Here is a 24,458-nt window from a genome sequence, read left to right on the forward strand (position 1 = left end):
GGCCTCTATCTCTTCCTCTTTAAAATGGGGTTGATGGTGACTCCAACCTCCCAGACCTACTATGAGGAGAAAAGAGGTAATGCATTTGAAAATACTGTAAACCACCCCACCCTCCCTGCCTACCGAGTGCCAGTTAGCTCATTTGTCTATTTTAGATCTCTGTAAAAGTTCTGAGGAGAGTATCTGAGGGAAAGATCTTTGTGGGGAATTGTGGGTCATTCATTCACTTCTGTTCAGTCATTCATTCAGAAGATGTTTGCTGAGGTCTTCTGGGGGCCCAGGCCAGTGCTGGCTTTCAGAGGTGAGGGAGGTTCCTTGCCAGGAGGTGATGTGAGCACTTGTGGCTGAGGCAGCTCAGGGTTCCCAGCCCTGTGCCTGGTCCCCACGTAGAGTCAGTGGGCCAGATCCAGCCTGGTCCTGCCACAGGCACACCTAAGCTTCAGGCTGCTGAGGGGCCCACAGAGGCCTTCACATAAGCCCCAGGTTGAATGCCCACCTGTGTTTCCTAATCGGTGCAGTTGAGGGGTAATGATCTTGACGATCTCAGGAGCCACAAGCAGAAGGCCAAGAAATCAGATGTTGCTCACGTCAGCAAAGGTGGTGCGAGTGTGCATATCAGGTGTTCAGGATGTGTCCATGGCCATCCACTAGGAGCAAATGCCGGTCGTGTAGGGAGAAGAGCATCCCCAAGCTGGGCCTTGTCGCCCAGTCCCCTGCCCCTTCTCAAGCCTCTCTCCTCATGCCCTCTGCACTCCAGCACAGGACCCTCCCCCATTTTCTGGAAACTTCCATTCCTTCTCTCACCTCAAGGCCTTCCCACGTGGCTTTATGGACCTTAGGTGCCCCCCATTCCCATCCCTTGGCCTGATTAACTCCTGCCCATCCTTCAGAGAGCAGCTCAAAGTTTGCTTCCCCAGGGGAGCCTACCCTGACTCTTAGACTCAGTCAGGTCCTCACCTGGGCACACCTGCCTACCACCCAGCACTTGCCCTGCACAGCCTTTCCTCACAATCCTAATTAATAGTCCTTTAACGCCTCTCTCCTCAGCTGGATTGTAAGTTCCCTGAGGGCAGGAACTGACGCCCGTTTGTTCACCTTGTATCCCCAAAGGGTAAGCTTGTGTCTGGCTCGTGTAGGCAGTTAGTAAATAAAATGTGTTGTTTTGAATGAAGTTGAGCTGAGGTGGCCGTGGCCCACCCCTGGGTGCCAGGGCAGGGGGAGGCGGCGAGGGCAGTGCCTGGAGCTGAGGTGCTTCCCATTAGTCCTCATGATTAATTCACAGCCACACTGTGATGGAGTGGGCTTGTCCCCAGTCAGCGCCTCCGCTGGGGCCCACCTGTTAGCGACAAACAAACAAAGGGGATAAATAATGCATTGGGAGCTGAGCCAGGCAAGGCGGCGGTATTGAAATTAATAGGGATTAGCTGAGCAGCTTGAGGATGAAATATTTACCAGGTGGGACTGGGCTTCGGGGAGGCAGCCCCCCTCGCAGAGTCCCCAGGCAGAGCCAGGCCCTTCTCCAGGGCATCACTGCTAGGACTGGGGAGTCCCACCACCGATACTGCTGCCCCCAGATGCATCAGTTTGCTGGACAGACTTGTGGCCAGACTGCTGAGAGCTCAGGTCCCAGCCAGTGTCCCAGCCCAGCAGGTCTTGGGGAAATCAAGATACTAGGAAGGAGGGGAGGTGGGGAAAGGGCTCAGCCCCCAGCACTTTGGAAGCTGAGGACAAGGACCTTGACTCATTTTCAGGGCCCGGGCACGTCTAGGCTTCGGGCAACAGATGTCAGGGCTGTAATAGGTTTGCCTATGATTTTGCCTCCCATCCTTCCCTCTTTCTTTTCTTCCAGTTCTTCCTTTTTTCCACTTAGCATGTGTTTACTGAGGGCCTCTGCACAGGTAACATTAGTGCCATGGGGTTTGTGATCTAGCAGGAGGTGACAGAGAAGGATCCCTAACACAAACATGAGGGCCCAGGTAAGACGCATGAGGAAATGATAGCAAGGGGTGGGGCTTTCCAGCAGAAGGAAGGCATGCCAAGAAGCAAAAGAGCCTGAACTCTGGGGTCCAGCAAGAGAGTGGGGAAGACGAGGCCCAAGGGGGAAGCTGGGCAGATCCCCAGAACTGTATAAAGAAGTCTGGATGCTGTCCTGAGAGCAGTGAAGTGCTGTTGGAGTGGTGGTTGTTATTTTAATGATTAACTCTTAAGCTTTTTACTTTGAACCAATTTTACTTGCAGAGAAGTTTTCTATACATCTCTTACCGAGCTTTCTCTCATGTTGGCATCTGACATAATTGCAGCAGTTACCAGCACCAGGAAATAAACGTGGCTACTATACTGTGCCCTACACTGGAGGGCTTCCTTGGATTTCAGCAGTGTCACCAATGCTTTCCTTTTTCTGTTCCAGGATTATTGAAGGGTTTTAAGACAGGGAGTGAAATGACCAGATTTGTGGCTTAGAAGGACACCTTGGAGGAGATTGATGGGGGCAATGCAGTCTCCTAGGTGAGAGGTGGTGGTACCCTTGACCAGGGTGGTGGTAGTGTGAATATAGGTTTAGAAATCACTGGGATATCTAGGGTGGATAAGGCTCAGGGCTGGATGGAGAGTGAGAAGGGGGCCAGTGGCAGCTCTGAGCAATACCCACTCTGTAGGGACGATCAGAAGAAAGACACGTACAAAGAAGCGGAAGGAGTTGGGGAGGGAGGAAAGATGCTGTCACTGTAGCCCCGGGAGAAGAGCTTCAGGGCACGAGTTAGTCCACTGGGGCGATCTAAACCACTGGACTTGAGCCCTGTGAGGTTGGAGGGATCATTCGAGAAAGTGGTTCAGTAGGACGCAGGTGGGGAAATCGGGTTGTAGGGCGGGAAATGAGGGAAGGAGGCCTTGAGTGTTGACTGGGAAGTTTGGCTATGAAAGGGAGGAGAGGTTGGGTACCAGTCACGGGGGAAAAGGAGTTAAGGCAAGGTTGTTTTTAAAGATGGGAGAGATTTGTTATGTTTACATGCTTATGTTAAGGAAGCAGTGCAGAAAAACCACTGAGGCTCTGTGAGAGAGAAAGGGGCTTGCTTAGCATGGAATGCCGCCCAAAGGAAGTGTGGTGGAGAACCCAGGTAGAGTGAGGGCAGGCTTTAGAAGTGCCATCAGGATGCGCCCTCTCTCCTCCCTCTGTAGCAGGTGAGAGAAGAGCGCCCCCTATGTCTCCTGTGAAGTAGGTGACCAAACTGTGGGAGAGGGGTCGGGGTGGGGGACTTGCGAATGGGGGAAGTAGAGAAAATGTGACGTTGCTGCCAGGGAGAAAGGGAAAGAGCGTGCACGCTGATCAGGGACATAGGAGGCCGGCTGGGTGGCTTTATACAACCAGGTGAGCTTGCAGACTGATTGTAGGGGCACAGATCTGTACGGTTGCCGTGTTCTCTAGTCACCCTCCGCCCAGATGCAAGCAGAGAGAAGGCAGTCTAGGTTTTTCCAGGCAAGGATGATGAGAAGAAAAGGGAGCAAGAGAGTTGAGAATATTGGCAAGAAAGGACTGAGATGATCACCCATGGAATGCCGGCTCCTGTGTGAGGTGTGTTGGTCATGTTGCTAGGATGGGAACTGCTTGGTACATACCCGATAGCCATTGTCTTCCTTCCTCACTAAATGGAGCCCTTGTATCACTAGGGGCAGCAGCATGTGCCCAGTTAAAACACCACTTATTTTAGTTCCTCGTGCGGCTAGATACAGTTACGTCCCTGAGTTCTGGCCAGTGAGGTAAAAGGAAAAGCATGTGAGACCTCCAGGAATACTTTTAAAAGGAAGTGACTCAACTGGGAAGTACATTATTTTGCTGTTCCCATCTTCCTCTCTCCTGAAATGTGGATGTGATGCTTGGAGCTCCCGAAGCCATTTTGGACCAGGAGGTAACCTGGAAATTGGAAGCAACATGCTGAAAAGGGCAGAAGGAAGTAGTCTAAGCCCCTCGTGGCTTTATGGAGCCACAGGGCTTTCAGGCAACTTAGATCACAAACCATAGACATAAACAATTTTTCTTCATTCAGCTGCATTTTTTTCCCTCTCTGTTTTCATGTGGGTTCCCATCAAAACCTGACTCTTTTAGCCTTTCTAGTGGAACATGGCCTGTGTCTTGCGATATAGCAGGAAACAATTTGGTCAGATGTTTCAAGAGAGCATAACAAGAGTTACCAGCTTCCTGGCTCGAAATAACAGCACCCTCATTGCCCTTTGCTCCTCCACCCTTCAGCCAAGTTTATGTTATAGGGCCCATTTGTTCTGTCATTCTCTCTCCTGTCTTTACATTCTCTATCAGTTGGTATGCTTCTGGCTACAAGAAAAAGAAAACTCAATGCAAGGTATCTTAAATAATTGGATTTATTGGAGTGCCTGGGTGGCTCAGTGGGTTAAGCATCTGCCTCTGGCTTGGGTCATGATTCCAGGGTCCTGGGATCGAGCCCTACATGGGGGGTGGGGGGGGGTCTCTGCTCAGTGGGGAGTCTGCTTCCCCACCCCCTGTCTGCCTCTCTGCCTCCTTGTGGGCTCTCCCTGTCAAATAAACAAATAAAATCTTTTAAAAAATAGGATTTATTACCTCACAAAAGTTTGGAGATAAGGTGATCCTAGGATTAGTTAATTCAGCATCTCAGCAATGTCATAAAGGACCAGACGTTTCCCATTTTTCTGTTCTGTTATCTTCAGCATGTTCTTCACAGGCTAACTCCTCTAATGGCTGGAAGATGGCTTCTGCAGTCCCAGACATTATATGCAGACATGAAAACATCCGGCAGAATATAAAGAACTATTTCCTCCTCATGTTTCTTTTCATAAGAGTGAAGTTTTCCGTTCAGGTCCTTCAGCAAACTTAGCCTCATTCTCACTAGTCAGAACACACGGCCACCCCTATACCAATGACCCACAAGGGGGCAGGGATCACCGCAGGTGGCTCAGACCCAAGGGACTCACCCCTGGTCCCATGATCGAGGAGTGGGCTCTGCCAGGCTGGCAGCAAGAGCATGACTGTTGGGTAAGCAGTCACGAGTATACAGGGGAGAAAGTAGACAGGAGGCAGGTGGTGTATCCGGAGAGAGCAGAGGTATTCATGTTTCAAGGTTCCAGTGAGATGAAAGAAAAGTGTATTATTGCCAGTAACTAGGGAGATTTGAATTTAATATTTCAAAGGAAGAGCAGTGGAGGATGTTAAAAAGGTAAAAGGTGTAACTGTGGAAATGAGTAGAAATGGGATACAGCGGAAATGGTCATTAGTGCTGAGTTCAAAGATCTAAGAGGCTGGCAGCAAGTTTCTCCAAGGACTGGTTGTAGAGGCTGTGGCAGGCAGGTCTCTTGGGAAGGAGGTGGTCAGGGTCTGGATTGCCAGCACATGCTTCTGAGAAAGGCCTCAGGCTGCTAGCACATGGGTCTGGGGACAGGTCACAGGTGCCTGGGGCAGTACAGGCAAGTGGCCTAACCTGTCTGTATCCCAGTGTTGGCATTTTGGAAAAAATCTACCCTGGTTGGTCAGGCCATTCTGGAAGGGGGTAAGGCCCTGTCACCTTCCTATTGGAGCCACTCAGGGACCCTTAGAAGATAGTGCCACGGGATACCCCTAGGGACAGGGTAAGGTGGAATGGGGCAGAGGTGCTCAGCTGTGCTCTGGAGCTGCCTCTGCTCCTCACCCCACTCCTGGCCAGGTCCCCTTCACTCAGCCTTGAGTTATCCCGCTAACCTCTGGCTCTTCTAGCTGTAGTATCCCAGAGTCAGGAGGAGGAGGGCGAGGCTTCTCGGCCCCTCTACCTGGATGGGGCCTTGGCTGGGAATGAGTGGGGGAGGTGGGCACCCGTTGTAATGGCCAGAGCAGCCGCCCTGTTACTATGGCGTATTTCACTTTTAATTCTGACATATAATGTAATGATCTTTTTTAAGGCCCGATGATATTATCTGCCTGACTAGATTATTGAGTCTTCATCATCTCCAGATAAATTTATGGCCAGGACGAGGCTCAGGATTTATCATCAGTCAATAGAGCTCGATACTCTAACAAGGCGTGTAATAAGATATACATATTTAATGATCCAAGGGGAGGAGCGCTAATGGGAGCCCGGAGTGAGTGGTCCGCAGGGCCAGGGCTCTGCCCTAGAGCTGCCATAGCTGTAGGGGCTATGGTGCCCCATGGTCCCTAACTCTGGCTTTTCTCCTGACCATCTCAGTGTCCTTCTTGTTAACATCCAGAGGAAATGGAGGCAGTAGGGAAAGGGTTGGAGCTGGGGCCTAGGCCTCTTAACCCCAAGAGTGTAGAGATACCCCGCCAGGGAAGTCCTCTCCCTGCTTCTGGGCCTGGGATGGGGGTGGGGGGTAGTGGTGTCCTTAGACCTGTACACCCAGGCCCCTGAGCGTTAGGGCGGGCCCACAAGGGGAGGGAGTGCCGGGGCTGCGTACCCAGGCCGAGCTGCTGATGGTGACGGATGGTTTTTCATTACAGCCTCTCAGGTCCTGCCCGCGCCCTGTGTGGAAATTCTATTTATTCCCTAATTTGTAAAAATTCCCTCTTTATCTGATCCCAATCAGGGCGGGGTAATTGGCTCTCTGGGGCAGCGGCTGGGGTCCTTGATGAAGAGCTATGTGGATGTACCCAGCCCGGCCCCCGCCCAGCCCGCCACCAGGGCCCACAATTAATAATGATTTGCAAATGGCAGACAAGCAATAACACAGAAAGATGTGGCGTCCGCGCTGCCTCTTCATTTCCTCCCCTCGCAGATATAAATGGCCACAGAACAAAAACCCAGCACTATAAATTCTGGAATTAGTTATTCACTGGGATAAATGGGGCCTGGAGCCACCAGCCCCTCTCCCTCCACCCTTCTTGCCTGCTTTTCCTGATCCAGGTGTGTTCACGGGCCTGACCCCTGGCTCCTCTATACCTTTGGCTTGTGGTTCAGTTCCACAGTTCCCTCTTAGACCCTTCTCCCCCAACTGTAGCTAGTCCTTCCTGTGTGGCCCAGAGTTGGAAGTGGTCACCTGCTCAGGATCTGTGGCTTCCTCAGCCTCCGCCTCCACTCGTTGACCTCTCTTGGCTGCCCAAGCTGGCTTCTGTCCCCTTCAGCACTAGGGTCTAAATGGAGGTGACAGGTCCTGCCCAGCCTGGGAGTCTAGTTCAGGATTGGTCTTGGGTGTCTTCTTTGGCATTTGGGACCGCTCTGGTCATTTGTGTGGCCAAGTCTGAGTTGGGTTCCTGGTGACCAAATGCTATGTGAGTGACATAAGGTTTTGACACCTGCTCGCCGGCCAGGCTGTTGCGGGCTGTTGGCATAGGCGTTTCCGGGCACTATGCCCTCTCGGCCGGGCACATCCTCTCCCCGCCCCCCAAGTGGCTGTGAGCTGGCGGGTAATGGGCGTGTAATGGCCTCATTTCCATGCCCGGCCTCCAGGAGCGGCGGTAAGTGTTTGATTGCCTTAATTTCCAAACACATCATTATCCCAGCTTTACCAGCGCTTAATAAACACTTTATGAGGATTTTTTTAAAAACATCTTCGGTCCGCATACTTCTCTGAAGTGATAAACTCTAATTAAGTCTAATATTTAAAAATATGGTAATGGTGAGTTGTTTGAATAAGTGGACTGCATTTCTGTAATTTCATTATTACGTAAAACACGCTAATTATTTGGAGCGCGCTTATTACGGAGAGAGAAATCGCCTGCTAATCAAGATGAAATTGCCTTTTCCCCTTATTGTGGAACCACCGTCATCCTTCACCATCAGCCCTGTGGCACCTCCAGGCACCTCGGTGGCGTGGAGGGGGCGGTGGGGAGGGGCTAGAAGAAGGGGTCACTTTGGAGTTGAGGCTATAAGGGCCCTGACTTGGGGGGAGCAGAGGGAGCTGTGGGAGCCGTGTCTGGGGACAGGGGTCTGTATCTGGGGGTGGTGTTAGGTGGGCCAGGGTAGCCCTGTCTGGGCACCCAGGGGACTGCATGGGCCATGTCTGGGACAAGGAATAGGGGCTTGTGGGATATCAGGGGATTACTCCTGGAATAACGTTATTATTGGATATTATTGGAATAGCAACCATAATAATAATCACTAACCCAGCCACTGTTTTAAGCACTTCACAAATAAAAACTCATTTCATCTTTCAACAACCCTTTGAGGGAAATAGTTGCTATAATTATCATTATCGTTCCCATTTTAGAAGAGAAGAAACCAAGACACAGAGAGGTGAAATAAGACCATAACTTGCTCTAGTTCATAGTTACGAAGTGATGGAGTTTGGATTTGAACCCAGAATCTCAGGATATCCAGGGCCCTCTGCTGGTTCAGTCCTAAATTCACTGGCTCCTGTCTTCCTTCTGAGTTACCCTGTGCTGTTGTACCCTGAGTTGTACCCAGTATAGCTTGAAATGCTGGCCCCCAGCATAGAGTTGCCCAGTTAGCAAATAAAAATATAGGGCACTAACTAAATTTAAACGTCAGCCAAAGAACAAATAACTTTTTTTAAAAAAGATTTTATTTTTATTATTTATTTAACAGACAGCCAGAGAGGGAACACAACTGGGGGAGTAGGAGAGGGAGAAGCAGGCTCCCCACTGAGCAGGGAGCACAATGTGGGGCTCAATCCCAGGACCCCGGGATCACAACCGGAGCCAAAGGCAGATACTTAGCCGCTGAGCCACCCAAGGGCCCAGAACAAATAATTTTTTAGTATAAGTATGTCCCCTCTGGAGCTGGGGACTTCTTAATATGGCAGTCCTCTGTCAAGCAGGCCCAGCATTGACTCACTGGCCCTTTGCTCTCGGGCATGATGCTGCCAAGATGTGCTAACAGACAGAAAGATGTAGCAGCAAAATGAGGTTCTAGAATGTCAACACATCAGGGTTCTTGCTCTTCCGTCCTTACCAAGGTTCCTGCTCCCAGTGCTGTTCCCACCCCTTCTTTCCTGGCTCTTGCTCCATGGGCTCTGGCCCCCAGCTCCTAGAGATCACTAAGAAAGTGTGCTTACCAGGCTGAGTTTTTGAGACAGAAGGCCTCCTGTTTGTCTGAATCTTCCTTTAGGCCACACTGCCTTGCAGCCCCATAAAGTCAGCAGCACGTCACCCTTCTGCCCCTGATGTCTCCCAGTCCCGTTTGTCTCTTTGATCATTTCATGTGCATTCTCTTTCCTCGCTCCAACAGACGCACGTATGGGAATTGTACATATAATGGCAGCATCATTTCAGAAGGGTGGGGAAAGTGTGGACAGTTCAGTCGATGGTGATAGGACAATGGCTATCCACTGGGGGAAAAAAGGAAAGTTGGATCTTTTATTTCTCACCATATATGAAAATAAATTCCAGACGGATTAAAAAGTTAAATATAAAAACAAAAGTATTAGAAGAAAATACATGATAGTTTTCTAATAGCACTGGGATAGGGAAGGCCTTTTTCAGTGAGATACAAAGCCTAGAAGCTGTAAGGGAAATGCCTGATATGTTGACATGTCCCATAGGAATCTCGAGATTTAACACTAAGGTCACCACTGCCCCAAACCTACACCACCTCAGGTTTGCCTTACCTCTGTGGGTGGTGCTAAGATCCTAGACTCACCCCCCACCCATAGCCCCACACTCTATCTCCCCCCAGTAAGCCTTGCTCATTCTGTTCCTTTGAAAGCTCTTGCCTCTGTCCATGTCTCTGCACCATCCGTACATCCCCACCTCTGTCTCCACCGCCACTGGGCCAGTTCTGGGCCACTGTTTCTGGCCTGGACCATTGTACAGTCTGCTAACTGGTGTCTGTGCCTTCAGGGTTAACCCCTCCAATCCTTGAGTGATTATTATGAAATGCGGATGTGGTTCTGTCTTGTCCCTCCTCACCTAGGTTGGCGTCTCCCCGTCATTCCCGGAGTAGTAAGCTCTGAAACTCCTTAGCTAGCCATCCCGTCCGTCTGCAGGGCTTCCTCTGGCCAGTCACTGCCAGCCTGTCCAGCTTCGTCTCTCGCCGCGCGCCTGCCTCTTACTCTTCAGCACCCCTACCGCCTGCTAGACTTAAGTACTTGTTTCTGGACACACTACATTTCCCCTCTAGCCAGGTGCCCGTGTGCCGGGGTCCCCTCCCCACTCCAAGCCCAGCTTGCTGGCGGGCCCCCTCCCACATGCCCTTAGACTTCTGCCTGGCTTTGTCCCTGGGGACCCCTTTCCCCATCCTCCGTGCCTTTTCTGTGCTGACTTTTCCCACAGCACTGCTCACACCGCACCTCTGACGGGTCTGCAGCCAGGCCTGTGACCCGGCTTGGCCCGTGTGCACCCAGCATGCAGAGGTATCAGTGTGCGTGTGCTGAATGAAGGCATGCACGAATAAATGGTTCTCTAAGAATTTCCTTGGGCCCTTTGCCTCCTGAGGGTGGCCCTCACCCAGGCCCTGCTTCCCGGAAGCCCTCTACTGTTCGGCTCCCAGACAAGCGCTCCTAACTGGCTCGTGTCAGCCTCAGGTCATTGTTCTGTGTAAGCCCTCACTGGGTGTCCTCTGTGGTCTGAGCCCTCCTTCCACTAGCAGCTTTGCCAAGCAGATATTTGATTACCCTTGGGCCCAGCCAACAAGCTTATCCTTTGTCAGGTGCTAGCCCCACTCACCTCTGACAGATTTAAGCAGCTGCACATCTCCCCTTATGGAGTTGGCAATATAAAAATATTTCCAATGTTAAGAATATTAATGCCCCAAACAGAAGAGAGTCATCCTGTCACAAGCTGATAACCCTGCAGGAACATAAAATCAGGCTAGTCTTCTAGAATTTGGAGGTAAGGAAGACCTACCTTGGAGGCCTCTGTTGTGGGCAAGAGGCTGTGTGCCTCCCGCCCCTCACCTTCTACACCATGCCAGCGTCAGGCTGGCCTCGTTAGCTCAGTGGGAGGTTCCAGAAGGGGGAGCTGCTGACCAGGTGGCCCCTGGGCTTTAAGCAGAGGACTCTCCCAGAGGCCATGTTGTCACCAGCCTCACCCTGCTGCTCTCTCTGAACTTGTGGCCTGTTAAAAGGCCCAGATTTGTCTCTTTGCTTCTGCTCCATTTCCTCATCTTCTAACCATACCATTGACTTTTTAAACCTGCTTAGTAGGTTGCACTAGCTCACGAGGTTTCCAGGGCTAGAAAAAGAGCCTGGGCTAGAAGCCCACAACTGCCATACTGCGGACTTGGGGAACTGAAGCAGGTGTCTTCCCCAGTCTGGGTCTTTGTTGTAGTGGACCAGTTACAACAAGTTAGACTCCAGAATGCTCAGTAAACAGGATCAGTAGTCAGTGTGAGCTTGTGCAGTGAATGCCAGTTGGTCTCAGCACGTGTGCTGGCCTCTCTGTCATCTGCGCCATAGATTGTACGGGATTTACCTTCTCACCGTCGGGTCACCCGGGAAACTAGCATCCTTGCCTTCCCTCCAAAAAGAGGAAGTACTCCAAACCTAGAGTACCTAGACAAAGACAGGGTGTGGAGGGGTGTCACCTGCTCAGTGCTCACAGTTAACACAGGTAGCATCCCTGATCACCCCTAGTGGAGGAATCTGAACTTCAAAGAAACTTAAGCACTTGCCACAAGCACACAGCCAGTGGGCAAAGACTAGAAATGGGTCTGTGTCATTTTCAGAAAACAGTGGTTCCTGGAGATTGGAAGACAGGGATTGGGGGTAGAGAATGGCAGAGGTGAGACCAGAGAGAGCGGGGACCCGTTTTTTATAGGGCCTTTACCTTTAAGTCATATTAAAGAGTATATAGCCTTGAACCTGAGGGCAGCAGGAGCCATTGAAAGGATTTAAAGAGACAAGGATGTGATCAGATTTGTGTAAGAAAGATCACTTGGGCTACAAGAGAATGGATTAGAGGGAGAAGAAAGAGGATAGGCTGTGTAAGAGCAAGAGATCATGGGGTCTGCCCTGGGCGGTGGGGGTGGGGGGGTGGTGCCAGAATGAAGGGAAGTAGATGATTAAACAGTAAGAAGGTAAAATTCACAGTTGATGCTTGAGAATTGGGGAGGGAGAAGGCAAAGTGTCAAGCCCGATTCTCAGGCTTCTTTGGGAGCACTTGGGTTGCTGTTCATTGAGATGGAGAACACTAGGTAGTGAAGACATGTGGGAAGGACATTGGTGCATTACTGGATGTTTTTGAGTTTACATGATCTAGAAAGAGATGTTCCAGAGCTCAGGAGAAGTGCAGGCAGGAGACGGCGATCTTCAGGGCTCGCTGAAACTCAGGGCATGGACGAAACCAGCCACTGTGTCCAGTGGGGAGAGGTCAAGGACTGACTGGGGCCAGGCACAAGTGGGAGGTCAGTGCTGGCTCTCTGGATGGCTGGTGGCCTGGGGGGAGGGGCTGGGCACATTCACTTGGGTCGGGGGAGGCAGATTGAGTGATTTGTCCAGCAATGAGGGAGGAGCCAGATGAAGTCAATAGAAAACTAATTTTCTTTTCTGCTGGAAGAAATGAGGTGTGTGGCCGCTGGGTAATTGCAGATAACGAGGGGACTTATTCTTAATATGCACAGCGGCCATGGTCCCCAGAGTGCAGGAGACAGGAAGGATTGGAGGTGCCCTGACAAGGCCAGACATCTTTGGGAAGAAAATCACCCTATCGTAGCACCTTTTGACGGTGCCATCACAGCCTCTGGACCCTATCATAAACCCTCCTGCTCCCAGGGCCCTTCCTGCCCCATCTTCAGCCTGCCCCTCCTACACAGATCTTCCTGCCCCCTTCTCCTTCCTGTCAGCTGCCTCACTCCTGTCGCAGCCCCCTCCCTCCAACTTCTACCCCCACAGCACAGGCATACACACTAAGGGAGACAAATGACGGGGCCTCTGCTGAGCGGGGTGCGTGTCCGGCCCATAAACCACGGGGACGGGTCACGTCTGGAGTTGCCATGGCCGCCACTACCCACCCATCTGTCTTCCCACTGTCCTGCCTCAGACCAGCCCTCGTGGCTTCTTGAGTCCCTGGAGGAAAAGGGTGTCCCCGTGTCTGGGTCCTGTATCACTTACATGTCCGTATCCCCCTTGAGTATGTTCATGTAGAGGTCGGCTAAAGAGGACCATGTGCGACTGGTCTGCCCTAAACAGGGCTCAGAGTCGTGTCTGGCTAATGACATGGGACCTGGGCCGGCCGACTCCCCTCCCACAGCCCTTCTCTAGCTCCATTGGGCCCTGTTTCCTAGTCTAAGGTTCTAGCAAGGGCAGGCTGAAGGGCTCAATGGAAGGAGTTGGCCCTTGACAGATGCAGAGGCCTCCTGACCCCACCTTGACCTTACCACCGCCCCGCACCTGATTATGACATCGAAGTATAATGCTTCTGCAATCACAGCATCGATCCCATGAGGGCTGGTAGCGGCTGAGGTCCTGGTTATGGCCCAGGAGCATCTGTAGGAGGTGGGAGAGGGGTGGGAGGAGAGGCAGACGAAGGGATGGGGAGCGGACTGGTGTTGTTGGCAGTGGAACAGAAAAACTCTGGCCACTTGGGTATTTCCGTCCTTGGCTTTCTGTAGAGGGACGAGTGTTGGGCAGCTGCACCTCCTGCTGGTGGCATTAGAACAAGTCCTGGTGGGTGTCCATGATACTGACGGCCCAGAGTACCTGCTCCTGCAGCCACCAGGGTTCCAGGAGTTTCTCACAGGGATCAGTACTGGAGAAACTGCCGTGACAGGGTCTGGCAGGAGCAGATGTACTTAGATACAGCCAGAGACAGGACTACTGAAGCCTGACGGGCACCAGCTTCGAACCTAGTGGGGTGGGAGAAGCAGAGCTTAGCCTGAGCACACAGGCACGTCTAGTGGAGGATTGCGGGCCAGGGTGTGGGAGGACTGCAGACCTGGACCCTCTCTACTGCTCTGGGCTCCACAGGAGAAGGGGCCCAGGCAGGCTGCTGTTGGGAGCGCACAAGCCTGGGGCCCAGAGTAGGCTTCCCAGGCTCCCGGCCCAAAAGTGCCAAGGCCTGTGCTTTGTTACCAGCCATTATGGCCTGGGCCACATCTCCATCTCTCTCTCTCTCTCTCTCTCTCTCTCTCACACACACACACACACACACACACACACACACACACACACACACAAGTGCCGGCAAAGTCACCCTGGCCGTGGGCGTGATGAATGGCCGCACAGTAATGAAATGGAGACATCAAGGCGGGTGGCGGGAAGACGGAGTGTGGCGGACGGGCCGTCCCCACGCGGCGGCAACAAGAAGGATCGCCCAGCGGCCGGGGGCCGTCAAGGGAGAAATTACACATTTACTCTGCCTTTTTCTTACTGCGACGGCACCCATACATCACCGCTGGGGCTGGGGCGGGACACGCCGGCCAATTTCCAGCATGAATTATGGGACTGAGCAGCATTGAGATCATGCTTCCTGCTGGCCCAGCCTCATCCAGCCCAACGTAAGGCTGGAGATGCCGCCACAGGACCCCCTGGTTAAGAGCCTGTGTCTCCTGAATCTGACCCTGCTCCCCTCCCCCAGCCATGTAAGAGCACCTGTGGGCACAGAGGGGAAGGATCTGGACCCCATCTAAATGTCCTCTCTTTCTCTTCTCAGATGACTGCAAGAACATTGCCAACATCATGAAGACACTTGCGTATCAAGGCTTCATCTTCAAGCAGACATCAAAGCCGTTCTGATTGGCCGAGGACGGGATGGGGCAGGACAGGGTAGCTGCTTGGCCCAGCCCAGAACCCTCCTTTCCCTCACCAGAGGGGAAAAGGGAGAGTGGCACAGCTCTACATCCAGAGTGTCCCCCAGCCTGCCCTGTGGGCTTGTGCCCTGGGTAAGGGCTTGGCCAATCGGCCCCTCTGGAGCAGACACTTTGTGCCCCCCACCCCAATCCCTCAACCTCAGCCCAGTATTAGCCCCTCCCATTGTGGGCCTGGGCTAGGGGGACCCAGGCACTCACCGCCTCTTCCCTGGTACACAGGCTTCTGCTGGGGCCACCGAGCCCCCCTGTGCCCCCTCCCATCTGTAGTGCATGGTGTGTGGTGCCCCCAGGGCTCCAGGACAGATCAGGCCCCACCTTGTGTCTACCCCCATCCCCGCTGTGAACGTGCCACTGAATAAAGTCGGGGAAACGAGGCTGTGGGTGTGTGTGGACTGGGCGCTGCTGTGCCTGCTGTCCAAGGTGCACAGGGGTTAGCGTGTGTTCCAGGCTGCTCTGGGGCTAAAGGCCACCGGAGTGGCTGGCAGTCACTGGAGCACCTATGAGACCCTCCCTGAATAAGCACAGGGCCATGGGCACTGTCTAAGCACAAGGCAGTGGTCGAAGTGGCTGGATCTGAAGCCACTGCTATGTGTAAGCCATCTTGAGAGCAGAACCAAGTACAGATGTTTGGGCAACACTGGCAGTGGTGAGAAGGCTGCTCGGGGCATCCACACAGGCAGGTCCCAAGGCCACCCCTGTCGAGTGGGTGTGGTGACTGCACCCCCCGCCCCCCTAGCCAGGGGTGGGAAGGAAAAGGAAGCAGCCCAGTCCGACTCAGCAGCTCTATTTACACAGCAGCACCCGCACCCACTGTGGCCTCTCATGGCTTCTTGGCTTTCTTCACAGAAGAGGAACTGGAGGCTGATTCCCGTCGCTTCCTCTGAGAAGACACAGAAGGCAATGGAGTCAATGGCGCCCCCAAGCTCTGCTCGGGCTCGGTGCATGCGTTTCACACTCAGGGCGGGTGATGCCCACGGCCACCCAGTCCTGCCCTCAGTCTCAGAACCCCGTCACAGTAACTGCGGGCATTGGAGGGAGCGGGGCCGGCCGTTCGCGCTCCCCCTGCCCAACTGGGCTCTTACCGAATTGGGCGTGAGGGGCGCGCCCACCACATCAATGATGGTGTCCTTGGTGGGGTCGGGGCCGAGACCGGGGTCAGGCACTGCCGGCTCTGCAGAGGCTGGGGCTGGGCCGGACGCTGGCGTGGCGGGGCCCCCAAGCACACCGGCCCGGGCCAGGGCCTCGTGCCGGTGCCGCAGCATCTGTAGCTCGTACTCGCAGTTGGCGCAGGCCTGCTTGAGCTCGTAGAGCAGCACCAGGTCACTCCGCAGCTCGTTGAACATGTGCACCAGCTCCTCCGTGGGCGTCGGGCTCAGCTCTGCAGGCGGTGGGTGGAGGGCGCAGGCAGAGCCAGGGTGTGCGGGAAGGCCAGCGACACGAAGTGCCCTTCCCCGCCCAGCCTTGATCGCGAGCCACAGGCGGCCAGGTCCCGTGGGCCCAGTCCCCACTCACCCACACCAAGCTCCAGCAGCATCTGCTCCAGGGCCTTGATCTTCTTCTGTCCCACGGAGCTTGGCAGCTTCATCTGCAATGACCCAGGATACTAAGCCCTCTCCCCGACGAGTGGTTAAGGACAACAGGGACCAAAGGCAAGGGGAGCGGGAGAGAAGTGAACCCTTGGAAGGAGCTCTGTGGAACAGAGCAAGAGCTTTGACTTCAGCCCGGCCACACCCCCAAGACCTCTCTCTGAAGCACATGCCCACCCCCGCCCGGGGCTCCAGGGCCACGGCTGCCACGTGCAGGCTGCAGGGAGCCCAGGGCCCCAGCACGGCGATGGAGGCGACACGTACCCGCTGGCTCCGCAGGGTAACACCAGCGGACTTGAAGTCTGGGAACTTGATGCCTGCAGTCTCGGGAACAGCCTGGGGGAGAAGAAGTTATGGAGACCGAGGCACAGTGGCGGGAGGGCCCAGGGTTAGTCCCGATGCCCTGCCAGCTCTGGGTGCCCTCGGAGCTCTGCACCCTGAACTGGGCTGACTCAGTCTCCGCACCGGCTTCTCCGCCTCCTTTTTCTGGGGTAGCTTCTTCTTGGGGGCCTTGCGCTCGGTGCGGCGCTGCTCTGCGGTGGTGTCGGCCGCCGTTATCAGCTTCTGCAGGTCCTGGCTGCGCTTCTCCCGCTCCTTCTTCCGGGCCTCAATCTTGCGCAGCTCCTGCAGCAGATACTCCTCCTCTGCTACCTGGGAAAGCGAGACACCTCAAGTGTGAGGGTGCATGGCGGTGGGGGGGGGACCGGGGCAGATGGGGAGCTGCAGGCCCACTAGCCTGTCCGTGAGCCACACCGAGAGGCAAGGGACCATGAGGGAGGGGGAGGGGTGGGGAGTGGGGAGAGTGGCTAGCGAGGAAGGACTAGGCGGGGCAGCGGCAGAACCCGGAGGGGAGGGAACTGCGAGCCTGCGGGATGAAAGCAGAGGGCTTCAGGGACTGACCTGCTCCGGGGTCCGGTTGTAGAGACGCTCCAGCTGCTCCTTCCGCCGCCGCTCGTGCCCAGCATCGAACACTGGTATCTTGAGGTCTGTGCCTGGCACAGCCCGAACATTGGCAAGCTTGGCACAGATGTGATAGTACCGCTCCTTCAAGTCCTCCACAGAACGCTTCTGAGGATAAAGACAAGGTGGGAATGGACGGTGCGTGCCCAGAGGCACAGGGACGAAGTCTCATGAAGGCAGGGGGCTGGCCAGGCACAGGGGTGGGACACACATGCAAATGCGTAACACCAGCTCACCTTGAACTGCTGGTGGTCATAGCGGTCGTGGATTACTACAAAACGTAAATCAAAGCGGCGGCTGAGATCAAAGAGATGGTCCGTCTCTGCCTTAGTCCAGGCGTCATCGTGGAGGTATAGCTGGTACTCCTGCTCTGAGTACACGGGAACCTGCACGGTCTACTGGCACAGAGGGACAGAGTAGGGGCATACCACGTCATGGCCAGCAGGCTTCAGCCCCCTGTGGTCACAGCCTGTGATCTGTGTACCGCCCATTCCTAGGCGGGACCAAAGCAAACCCTCTGCCTAGAGCCCGGCACATTCCAGCCTGGAAATGATGTTTCCAGGTGAAGAAACACACTGCTTGCCCAGAGACCCCAGCAGGCTAGGACTGCAGCCTGCCTCTGGATTGGGCCCAGGAGCAATGTGACCATGCCTTCAGCTCCAGAACCTCAGTAACAGGATACATGCTCCTGTCCCCAGGGTTAAGGTGGGCTCACATGTAAGGGCTTCTGTGGAGTCCAAAGGTTAACTCTGGAGTAGAGCAGATGGCTAAATACTGGAGAAAGGCCCAGGATGCCCGAGTCTGGGGAACCCTTCTCTGAAGCACTGCTGCCACCCAGTGGCGACAATGAGACTTGCAGCTCCCCAGAGCAGGCCAAAGTCTCATCTCTCTACAGAAAAGGGGCCTGAATCCTACTCCCAGCACATGCACCCCTGCACACATCCCTGCCTCCCTCCTGCCATGCCCCAACCCCCAGACCCTCCTCGGGGACAAAAAGCACCACCACCAAATGAGCCAGCCAGTCAGAAACCCCGGGAAGGAGTCAATGTTAGGCTAGACTAGGGAAGTTCCTTTTCTCTATCAAAGACCACACTGGTTCTAAACCTGCTCTCAAGACCCTGTTTCTAGCAACCTGCTCTCAAGACCCTGTTTCTAGCTGCCTCCTGGAAGACTTCTCCTGGAGGTCCCCCATACACCTCAAACTTAATATGCTCAGGTGACAGATGTTAACCAGACTTATTGTGGTGATCATTTTGCAATATACACAAATATGAACCTGAAACAATATTGTATGTTGATTATACCTCAAAAGAAATATATGTGTGTGTTCAGTATACTGAGCTCATCACCCTCCCTCAAACTTCTAGCTCTTTCAGGTCGATTCTCAAGTCAATGTCACCATTAGCCAACACAGGTGCCCAAGCCAGAAGACTAGAAAGCATCTTTAAGCATCTTTAACTCCTACCTTTACCTTTCACCCCTCCCCTTCCACAAAGCTGGGGCTTTTACCCCCAGGATCTCTATCTCTACCTGCCACATCCCAGTCCAGACCATCACCACCACTGCCTGCATCAGAGAAACAGCCTCCCCATCAGCCTCTCTGTCTCCATTTGATCCCCCTCCAAATAATTCTCCATCTGCATCCAAGATGTGATCTCTCTGACCAGTGCTACTACATAAAGGACAGCCTGTAGACCACTGCTGTTTGCAAACTGGTACCAGTGGTCTATGTTAAATATGGAAAGTGAGAGTAGGCATTTAGAAACCTTTATGACAATTTCACAGAAATCACATCCTACTGAATTGAATATGAAGAAACACGCGGGTTGGGGGGCACCTGGTGGTTTAGGTCGTGATCTTGGGGTCCTGGGATCAAACCCCGTGTCAGGATCCCTGCTCAGTGGGGAGTCTCCCTCTCCTCTGCCCCTCCACCTACCTTGCTCTCTCTCTAATAAGTTTAAAAAAAAAAACCCCAGGGACTTGTATTTTGTCTTTTCTTGTCACCTTACTATCAGTCTCTGATGGACTGGAAATTATTTTTTTAAGCTCTTCATCACAGATAATTGAGAAGCACTGTTCTAGAATAAATATCTGATCATGTCACCCATCTCTTCCTAAACCCCTCGGAAGTTCTCTACTATACTAAAAGTGTCTTCTTGCTAATTCACAAACTCCTCAAAAGCACAGGTCAGCACCAGGACAGGACACTCTGAGGATCAAGGAATATTTACAGAATCAACCAATGAACACAGGGGTGGGTGACCCAGCCTCTCTGCAGCCACACGCTCACGTGCCCCAAGTTCCAAACAAATGACTAGCAGTGTTGGGAACTCACTGGGCTCCCCTCAGCCTTTGTTGTTCTTGCCTAAAGTGCATTTCCACTTCCACATTCCTTCCTCTACATAGGTTAACTTCTCATCCTTTTGGCCTCTTACAGGTTTCAGCTCCTCTTGGAAGTCTCTCTGGTTTCCCAGGCTTGGTTAAGTATCCCTTCCAAGTATTTCAATTCCATTTAATTAAGGAAAAAAAAAAAAAAAAAGCTCAGGACCTGTATAGCCAGTTCTGCTCTCAAGGGGCTCACAGTCAAGTGAGGGAGACATTCATTCATTCAACATATATTTATCCTGGGCCTGCCAGACCTATGCTGAGAACACCAGTGCTGAATGCTGAGTAAGACAGACAGTGGCCTTACCTTCTCAGAGCTCAGAGTCTGCTGAAAAAATAATTTAGTCCAGTGTGGCGAGTTTGATGCCAACCGTACACCTAAGGGTATAACAAGTGATACCTGATCCAGCCTGGGGACAAGGGTTGGTCAGGGAAGAGGTGACAGGAAACAATAAGGTTACTTTGAAAGAGAAGAGTGAAATGATCAAGATTCTCTTTTATAAAGACCACGCTGGCAGCAGTAAGGACAGACGAGGGGAAACCAGAGCCTGGAAGGCCAGCTGGCAGGTTTTAGAAACAATCCAGGTGAGAAGTGAAGAGGCCTGAACTAAAACCGCACCAGTGGAAGGTAGGGAACAGGGCACAGACCTAATTTGGGGTTAAAACCACAAGACTTGGCACCTGGACATAAGGGATAAAAGAAGACACCATCACAGGTGACCCCTGTGTCTCAGGCTTGAGCAAGAGAGCAGCTGGGGAGCCACAGACTGAGAATGGGGCCCCAGGAACCAGTGGTACTGGAAGGAAGATCATTAGTTCACCTTACTCCGACTTCATTCTCCACCTGCAGTCACCACGATCCTTCTAAGACTCAAATCGGATCCTGACAGTACTCTATTTAAAGATCTGTCAGTCGCTACCCAAAGATAGTAGGGCCAAGCCCAGATTCCTGAGCCGGGCTGCCAAGCCCTGCCTGACTAGACCCTGCTGACCTCTTGGGCCTCATCTTGCACCATGTCCTACCCCGGGTTTAGGCTTCATCAGGAGGGAAAAGCCTGCAGCACACCATACATGTGACTGGTTTTCTATCTATGCCTTTGCTCCTGCTGGGCCCTCTGTCTGAAAAAGTCACTACACTTTGTTCCTAACATTGGCTGGTGACATACTTTAGGACACAACTCCACTCTAACTGCTCCAGGAAGCTTCCATGGCCTTCAAGTCCTCCCCAAACAGCATGCATCCTACTGGACTGTAATTACCTGTGCCTCTCCCCACTCCTTCCCCAACAATATGGAGAGTTTCTTGAGGGTAGTTATTGTTGCTGGTGTAATTCTGTGTTCTGAATACCTAAGGTTTGACTTGGCATGAAGCAGCTTTTACCAAATACAAAATGAACATTCTTTTGTCTTCTCAAATTGTCTCATTCAACCTTCCCTCCCATCTCAACACCTCACCTCTTGGTTGTCCCTTCTCAATCCTGTACCTCCAGCCTCTCCCTCCACTGGAACTTAGGGGGTCTGAGGATGGTGGTGAGATGGAGGAAAACCTGGTCTCTCTGAGGTGAGGGAGAATGACGGGTCACACCCGGATGTGCTCAGTCCGGGAAGCCTGTGAGCCACCCAGGCAGAGCAGTGCAGGTACAGCTGGCTACACTGGGCTGAGGGGCGGGGGGGGGAGTCAGGACTTGAAGCCCTGGGATCAGGGCCCAGTGTTTTGGGCCTCCAAGTCGAGGCTGCTCCAGGCTGCAGGGACTGTGACACCGTATCATATAATGGCTTGAACAACAGCCTAGGAAGTCCTAGCCTAGTCCAGCTCTGCCTCTCACTGGCTGGGGGAGTGTGGGTAAGGCCCTGCTCCGTCTGAGCCTTAGTCATCTAGACCAGAAATGATTCAGCTTGGACCAGGGTGCCGGCATAGGGAATGAAGAACAAAGGCAGATGTGGTTTATCATGGGAACAGAATCCGTGGACTCAATGATTCAATGTATCGCTGAGATTTAGTTCAAGTGCCACCTTCTCACAGAGGCCTATCCTAACCACATTATCTAAATTAGGCCTCCCCTATGGCCTACAAGTTCACTCTTTAACTCATTTCATATCCTGGTTTCATTTTACCTTTTACTTTTTACTTTTCATTTCAGATAAGATGGCTCTTATCTGAAAGAATCCTATTTATTTGCTTACATTTTTGTCATCTATCCTTCCCTGCCTTCTTGGTCCTATTGTTGAATGAAATAATTAGAGACCACAGGAGAAGTGACGTCAAGGATGATTCCCATGTTTTCGGTTTGGGTAGCTGGGTGGACAGTGGTACCATTCACTGATACGGGTGAGGAAGAGAGGGAACAGATGAGTTCTGCTCAGGGGTACCTACTTGAAGTTCTTGTGGGGCCTTCCCGAAGAGACATTAAGTAAATGACTGAAGATATTAAGTGGGGTCACTTAATGCCTTGCACATAGCAGGCAACCGAAGCTACAGGGAAAATGAGACCCACTAGGGAGAAAGTACAAACAGACAGGGACACAGCTCTGAGGAACAGCAACATTGGAAGGGCCAAGAGAAACCACCAAAAACCAGACCAGGCCCAGGAAAGGACAGGATCCCATGGGCGGATGAGACCCATGAAGTCTCACCCTGCAGGTATGTGCCATGTGGACTGAGTGAGTAACCGTGGTTGACACAAAGACTGACCATACCTCTGGAGCCAACCCCAGGAGGCTGAGAGCTCCCGGGAGTAGCTCTGAGTGGCTGAGCTATGTTGGCCTATGTCCAAATGGTGATGGCTCACCTTATTGAACCTGGCGAAGGGGTAGTCCTTGCCCTCCTCAGCTGCCCGTCGCCAGTGAAAGAACATAGCTCCATCCTTACGGGCTGGGTTGGTGAACGGCATCCACTTCCAGGGCCGCACCTTCTTGGAGCCTAACTTGGCTTTCACTGTGCGGTAGCCTTGACCAGTGTCACTGGGTAGCAGTGGGGGTGCATCCCTGGCAGCAGAGTTTGGAGAGATGAGAGGTTAGAGTCAGAGGTGTGCAGAGAGCCTTTGGGACCAGGCTGATCTACCCTGGAGCAAGGAAGTCACATCCTGGAATGAGAGGTCTGAGCTCCTCCTACATCCTACTAAGCAAGCAGGAGCCCCGACTGGGGAGGGCAGCAGGGAGAGAAGTGGCAGAGAAAACCAGGAGATAGGGACATGCAGACTGGTCAAGGACCAGAATCTAGGGTGCTTGGGATTTTAGTACTTGCTTCTTGTCAGAGTAGAGCAGTGCATAGACCTCTCGGTGCATGCCCTCGGGCCTCTTGAAGGTCAATGTCTCGGAGGACTTCTTGGACTTTTTCTGAGAAGAGAAACCACAGGATAGGAACCCCAGCCTAGACTCCCTTCCCTGAAAATTCTCTAGCCCAGCCCAATCCCTGAACAAAACAGCACCTACAGGTACAATGATAACGCATACACACTTGACACATAACGACACACTGGGAAGGCCCACTCACAGGGAAACCTCTAGTTGGAGCAGGTCATTCCTGCCCAACCCCACCTCGCTGGGTAGAGCCCCGACCTGTCAGAGTAGAAGATATTTTTCCACCGTCTCTCAGAACGTCACACCGACCTGGTGCCACCCTGCCCCAATATTCTACAAGAGTCTCACTCTTTTGGTACTCTCATCTCTTAGGAGTATCACACTCTCTTCGTCCCCACCATTTCCCATGGGTGTCCCACCACCTCCATCCCATCTCATCAAGGTAACACTGTCTGTCCCATTATGTCACACCTTTTATCGCCCATCTCTCTAGGAGCGCAGCACCGCCCTCCTTCTCCCCCCTCTCTCTCCCATTGTCACTGCTCCCCACTTCACTCCCAGTACCCAAGGCTCTCAGGCGCCCCCGCTACCTTGTCTGGGTTGATAATGTCCTTTTTGCTGATGGTCCCGGAAGCTGCATCCCCCTCTGGACCTCCGAGTTCTAGTATGTCCCGCACATCCGCGCCTGTGGCCATCGCGCCTGATGGGGGAGCGCCCCGAGGTCAAGGGTCAGTGCCTGAGAAGGGACCAGGCTCAGGCCGGGGGGCGGAGCCACTTCAGCCCCAACTGAGGCAGGGTGAAGAGACAGACCGCTACGAGGAGGGCAGTTCAGATGTGGTCGGGGTTCGGCCTGTCTCCCACCGTTTGGGTCTCACTAACTGCCCCGTCTGCCTCCTAAACCCCAGCGCCTCGGCACCTGGATTCTGACTGCGGGGTCTACCGCTCCCCTATGCCCGCAAAGCCGCGGAGAGAAACTTCCGGTCGTGCGCACTCTAAACTCGGCCGGCAGGAACACTTCCGGTCTGTGCTTCGCGGAAATGGAGCCGGCTGGCAACACAGTGCGAAAGCGGCTGACTGGTGAGCTCGTGGCAGGATTTGGCTCCCACCCGCTCGCCGACGTTCGGGTGCTGCTTGCTTTCTGGCATTTCCGCTCTACGTTGCTTTGTTGCATCTCGGGCAATAAAAACAGCGCAGAGTTTTGGAAGTCGCTTAATTCCTCTGAGGCCGTTTCATTTATGAAATGGAAATTGTAATGGCACCTGCTTAAGTGAAGGACCGATAATCCGTGCAAAACGTTAGCAAATTGCCTGGCACGTTTAATTTTTTTATTAAATGAATTAGTAGTATTAACGGCCCCTGTTCATTAAATGTTAAGTGTGTGCCAGGCACTGTGCTAAGCGTCGGAGGTGAAGAGATGAACTAGTCAAAGCGGAGCATCCCAGGATGGCTGCCAAGTTGGAGTGAGGCCTGCACCCTCACAGCTTCTCTGAGGGAGCTCACCCTCCCATGGGGCTTTCCTGGAACTAAACTGGCCTGGAAGCGAACAGCGCTAG

The 24,458-nt window shown here is 53.0% G+C and overlaps 2 protein-coding genes across 8 annotated transcripts in view; one reads left to right on the forward strand and one right to left on the reverse strand.

The window, feature by feature from the left end:
- The window catches only part of ERI3 (ERI1 exoribonuclease family member 3), a 125,784-nt gene extending 110,735 nt beyond the window's left edge, over positions 1 to 15,049 (forward strand). For all 7 annotated transcript variants that reach the window (XM_047725686.1, XM_047725687.1, XM_047725688.1 and 4 more), the window contains one exon: positions 14,519 to 15,049. In XM_047725686.1, the coding sequence (XP_047581642.1) occupies positions 14,519 to 14,601 (83 nt within the window). In that variant the 3' untranslated portion in view covers positions 14,602 to 15,049. The remainder of the gene's footprint in view (positions 1 to 14,518) is intronic.
- Positions 15,050 to 15,443: 394 nt separating this feature from the next.
- Positions 15,444 to 23,889, reverse strand: DMAP1 (DNA methyltransferase 1 associated protein 1). Its single transcript, XM_047725678.1, has 10 exons — positions 23,496 to 23,889; positions 22,850 to 22,941; positions 22,395 to 22,590; positions 17,458 to 17,616; positions 17,162 to 17,329; positions 16,727 to 16,912; positions 16,526 to 16,597; positions 16,188 to 16,260; positions 15,758 to 16,053; positions 15,444 to 15,555 (listed from the first exon to the last, which is right to left on the reverse strand). The coding sequence occupies exons 1-10, from the start codon at positions 23,598 to 23,600 to the stop codon at positions 15,496 to 15,498; spliced, it is 1,407 nt and encodes a 468-aa protein (XP_047581634.1). The 5' UTR covers positions 23,601 to 23,889; the 3' UTR covers positions 15,444 to 15,495.
- Positions 23,890 to 24,458: the final 569 nt, after the last annotated feature.

This window comes from Lutra lutra, chromosome 4, assembly GCF_902655055.1.
Source record: "Lutra lutra chromosome 4, mLutLut1.2, whole genome shotgun sequence".
Classification (NCBI taxonomy): domain Eukaryota; kingdom Metazoa; phylum Chordata; class Mammalia; order Carnivora; family Mustelidae; genus Lutra; species Lutra lutra.

Bases quoted from the DNA above. Each gene is read 5' to 3' on its own strand.
- DMAP1 (XM_047725678.1), bottom strand. From the start codon at position 23,600: ATGGCCACAGGCGCGGATGTGCGGGACATACTAGAACTCGGAGGTCCA. The intron at 17,330-17,457 runs GTGAGCTGGTGT...CTTTATCCTCAG, and splicing joins ATGACCACCAGCAGTTCAAG to AAGCGTTCTGTGGAGGACTT. The intron at 16,913-17,161 runs GTCAGTCCCTGA...TCGCTTTCCCAG, and splicing joins ACAACCGGACCCCGGAGCAG to GTAGCAGAGGAGGAGTATCT.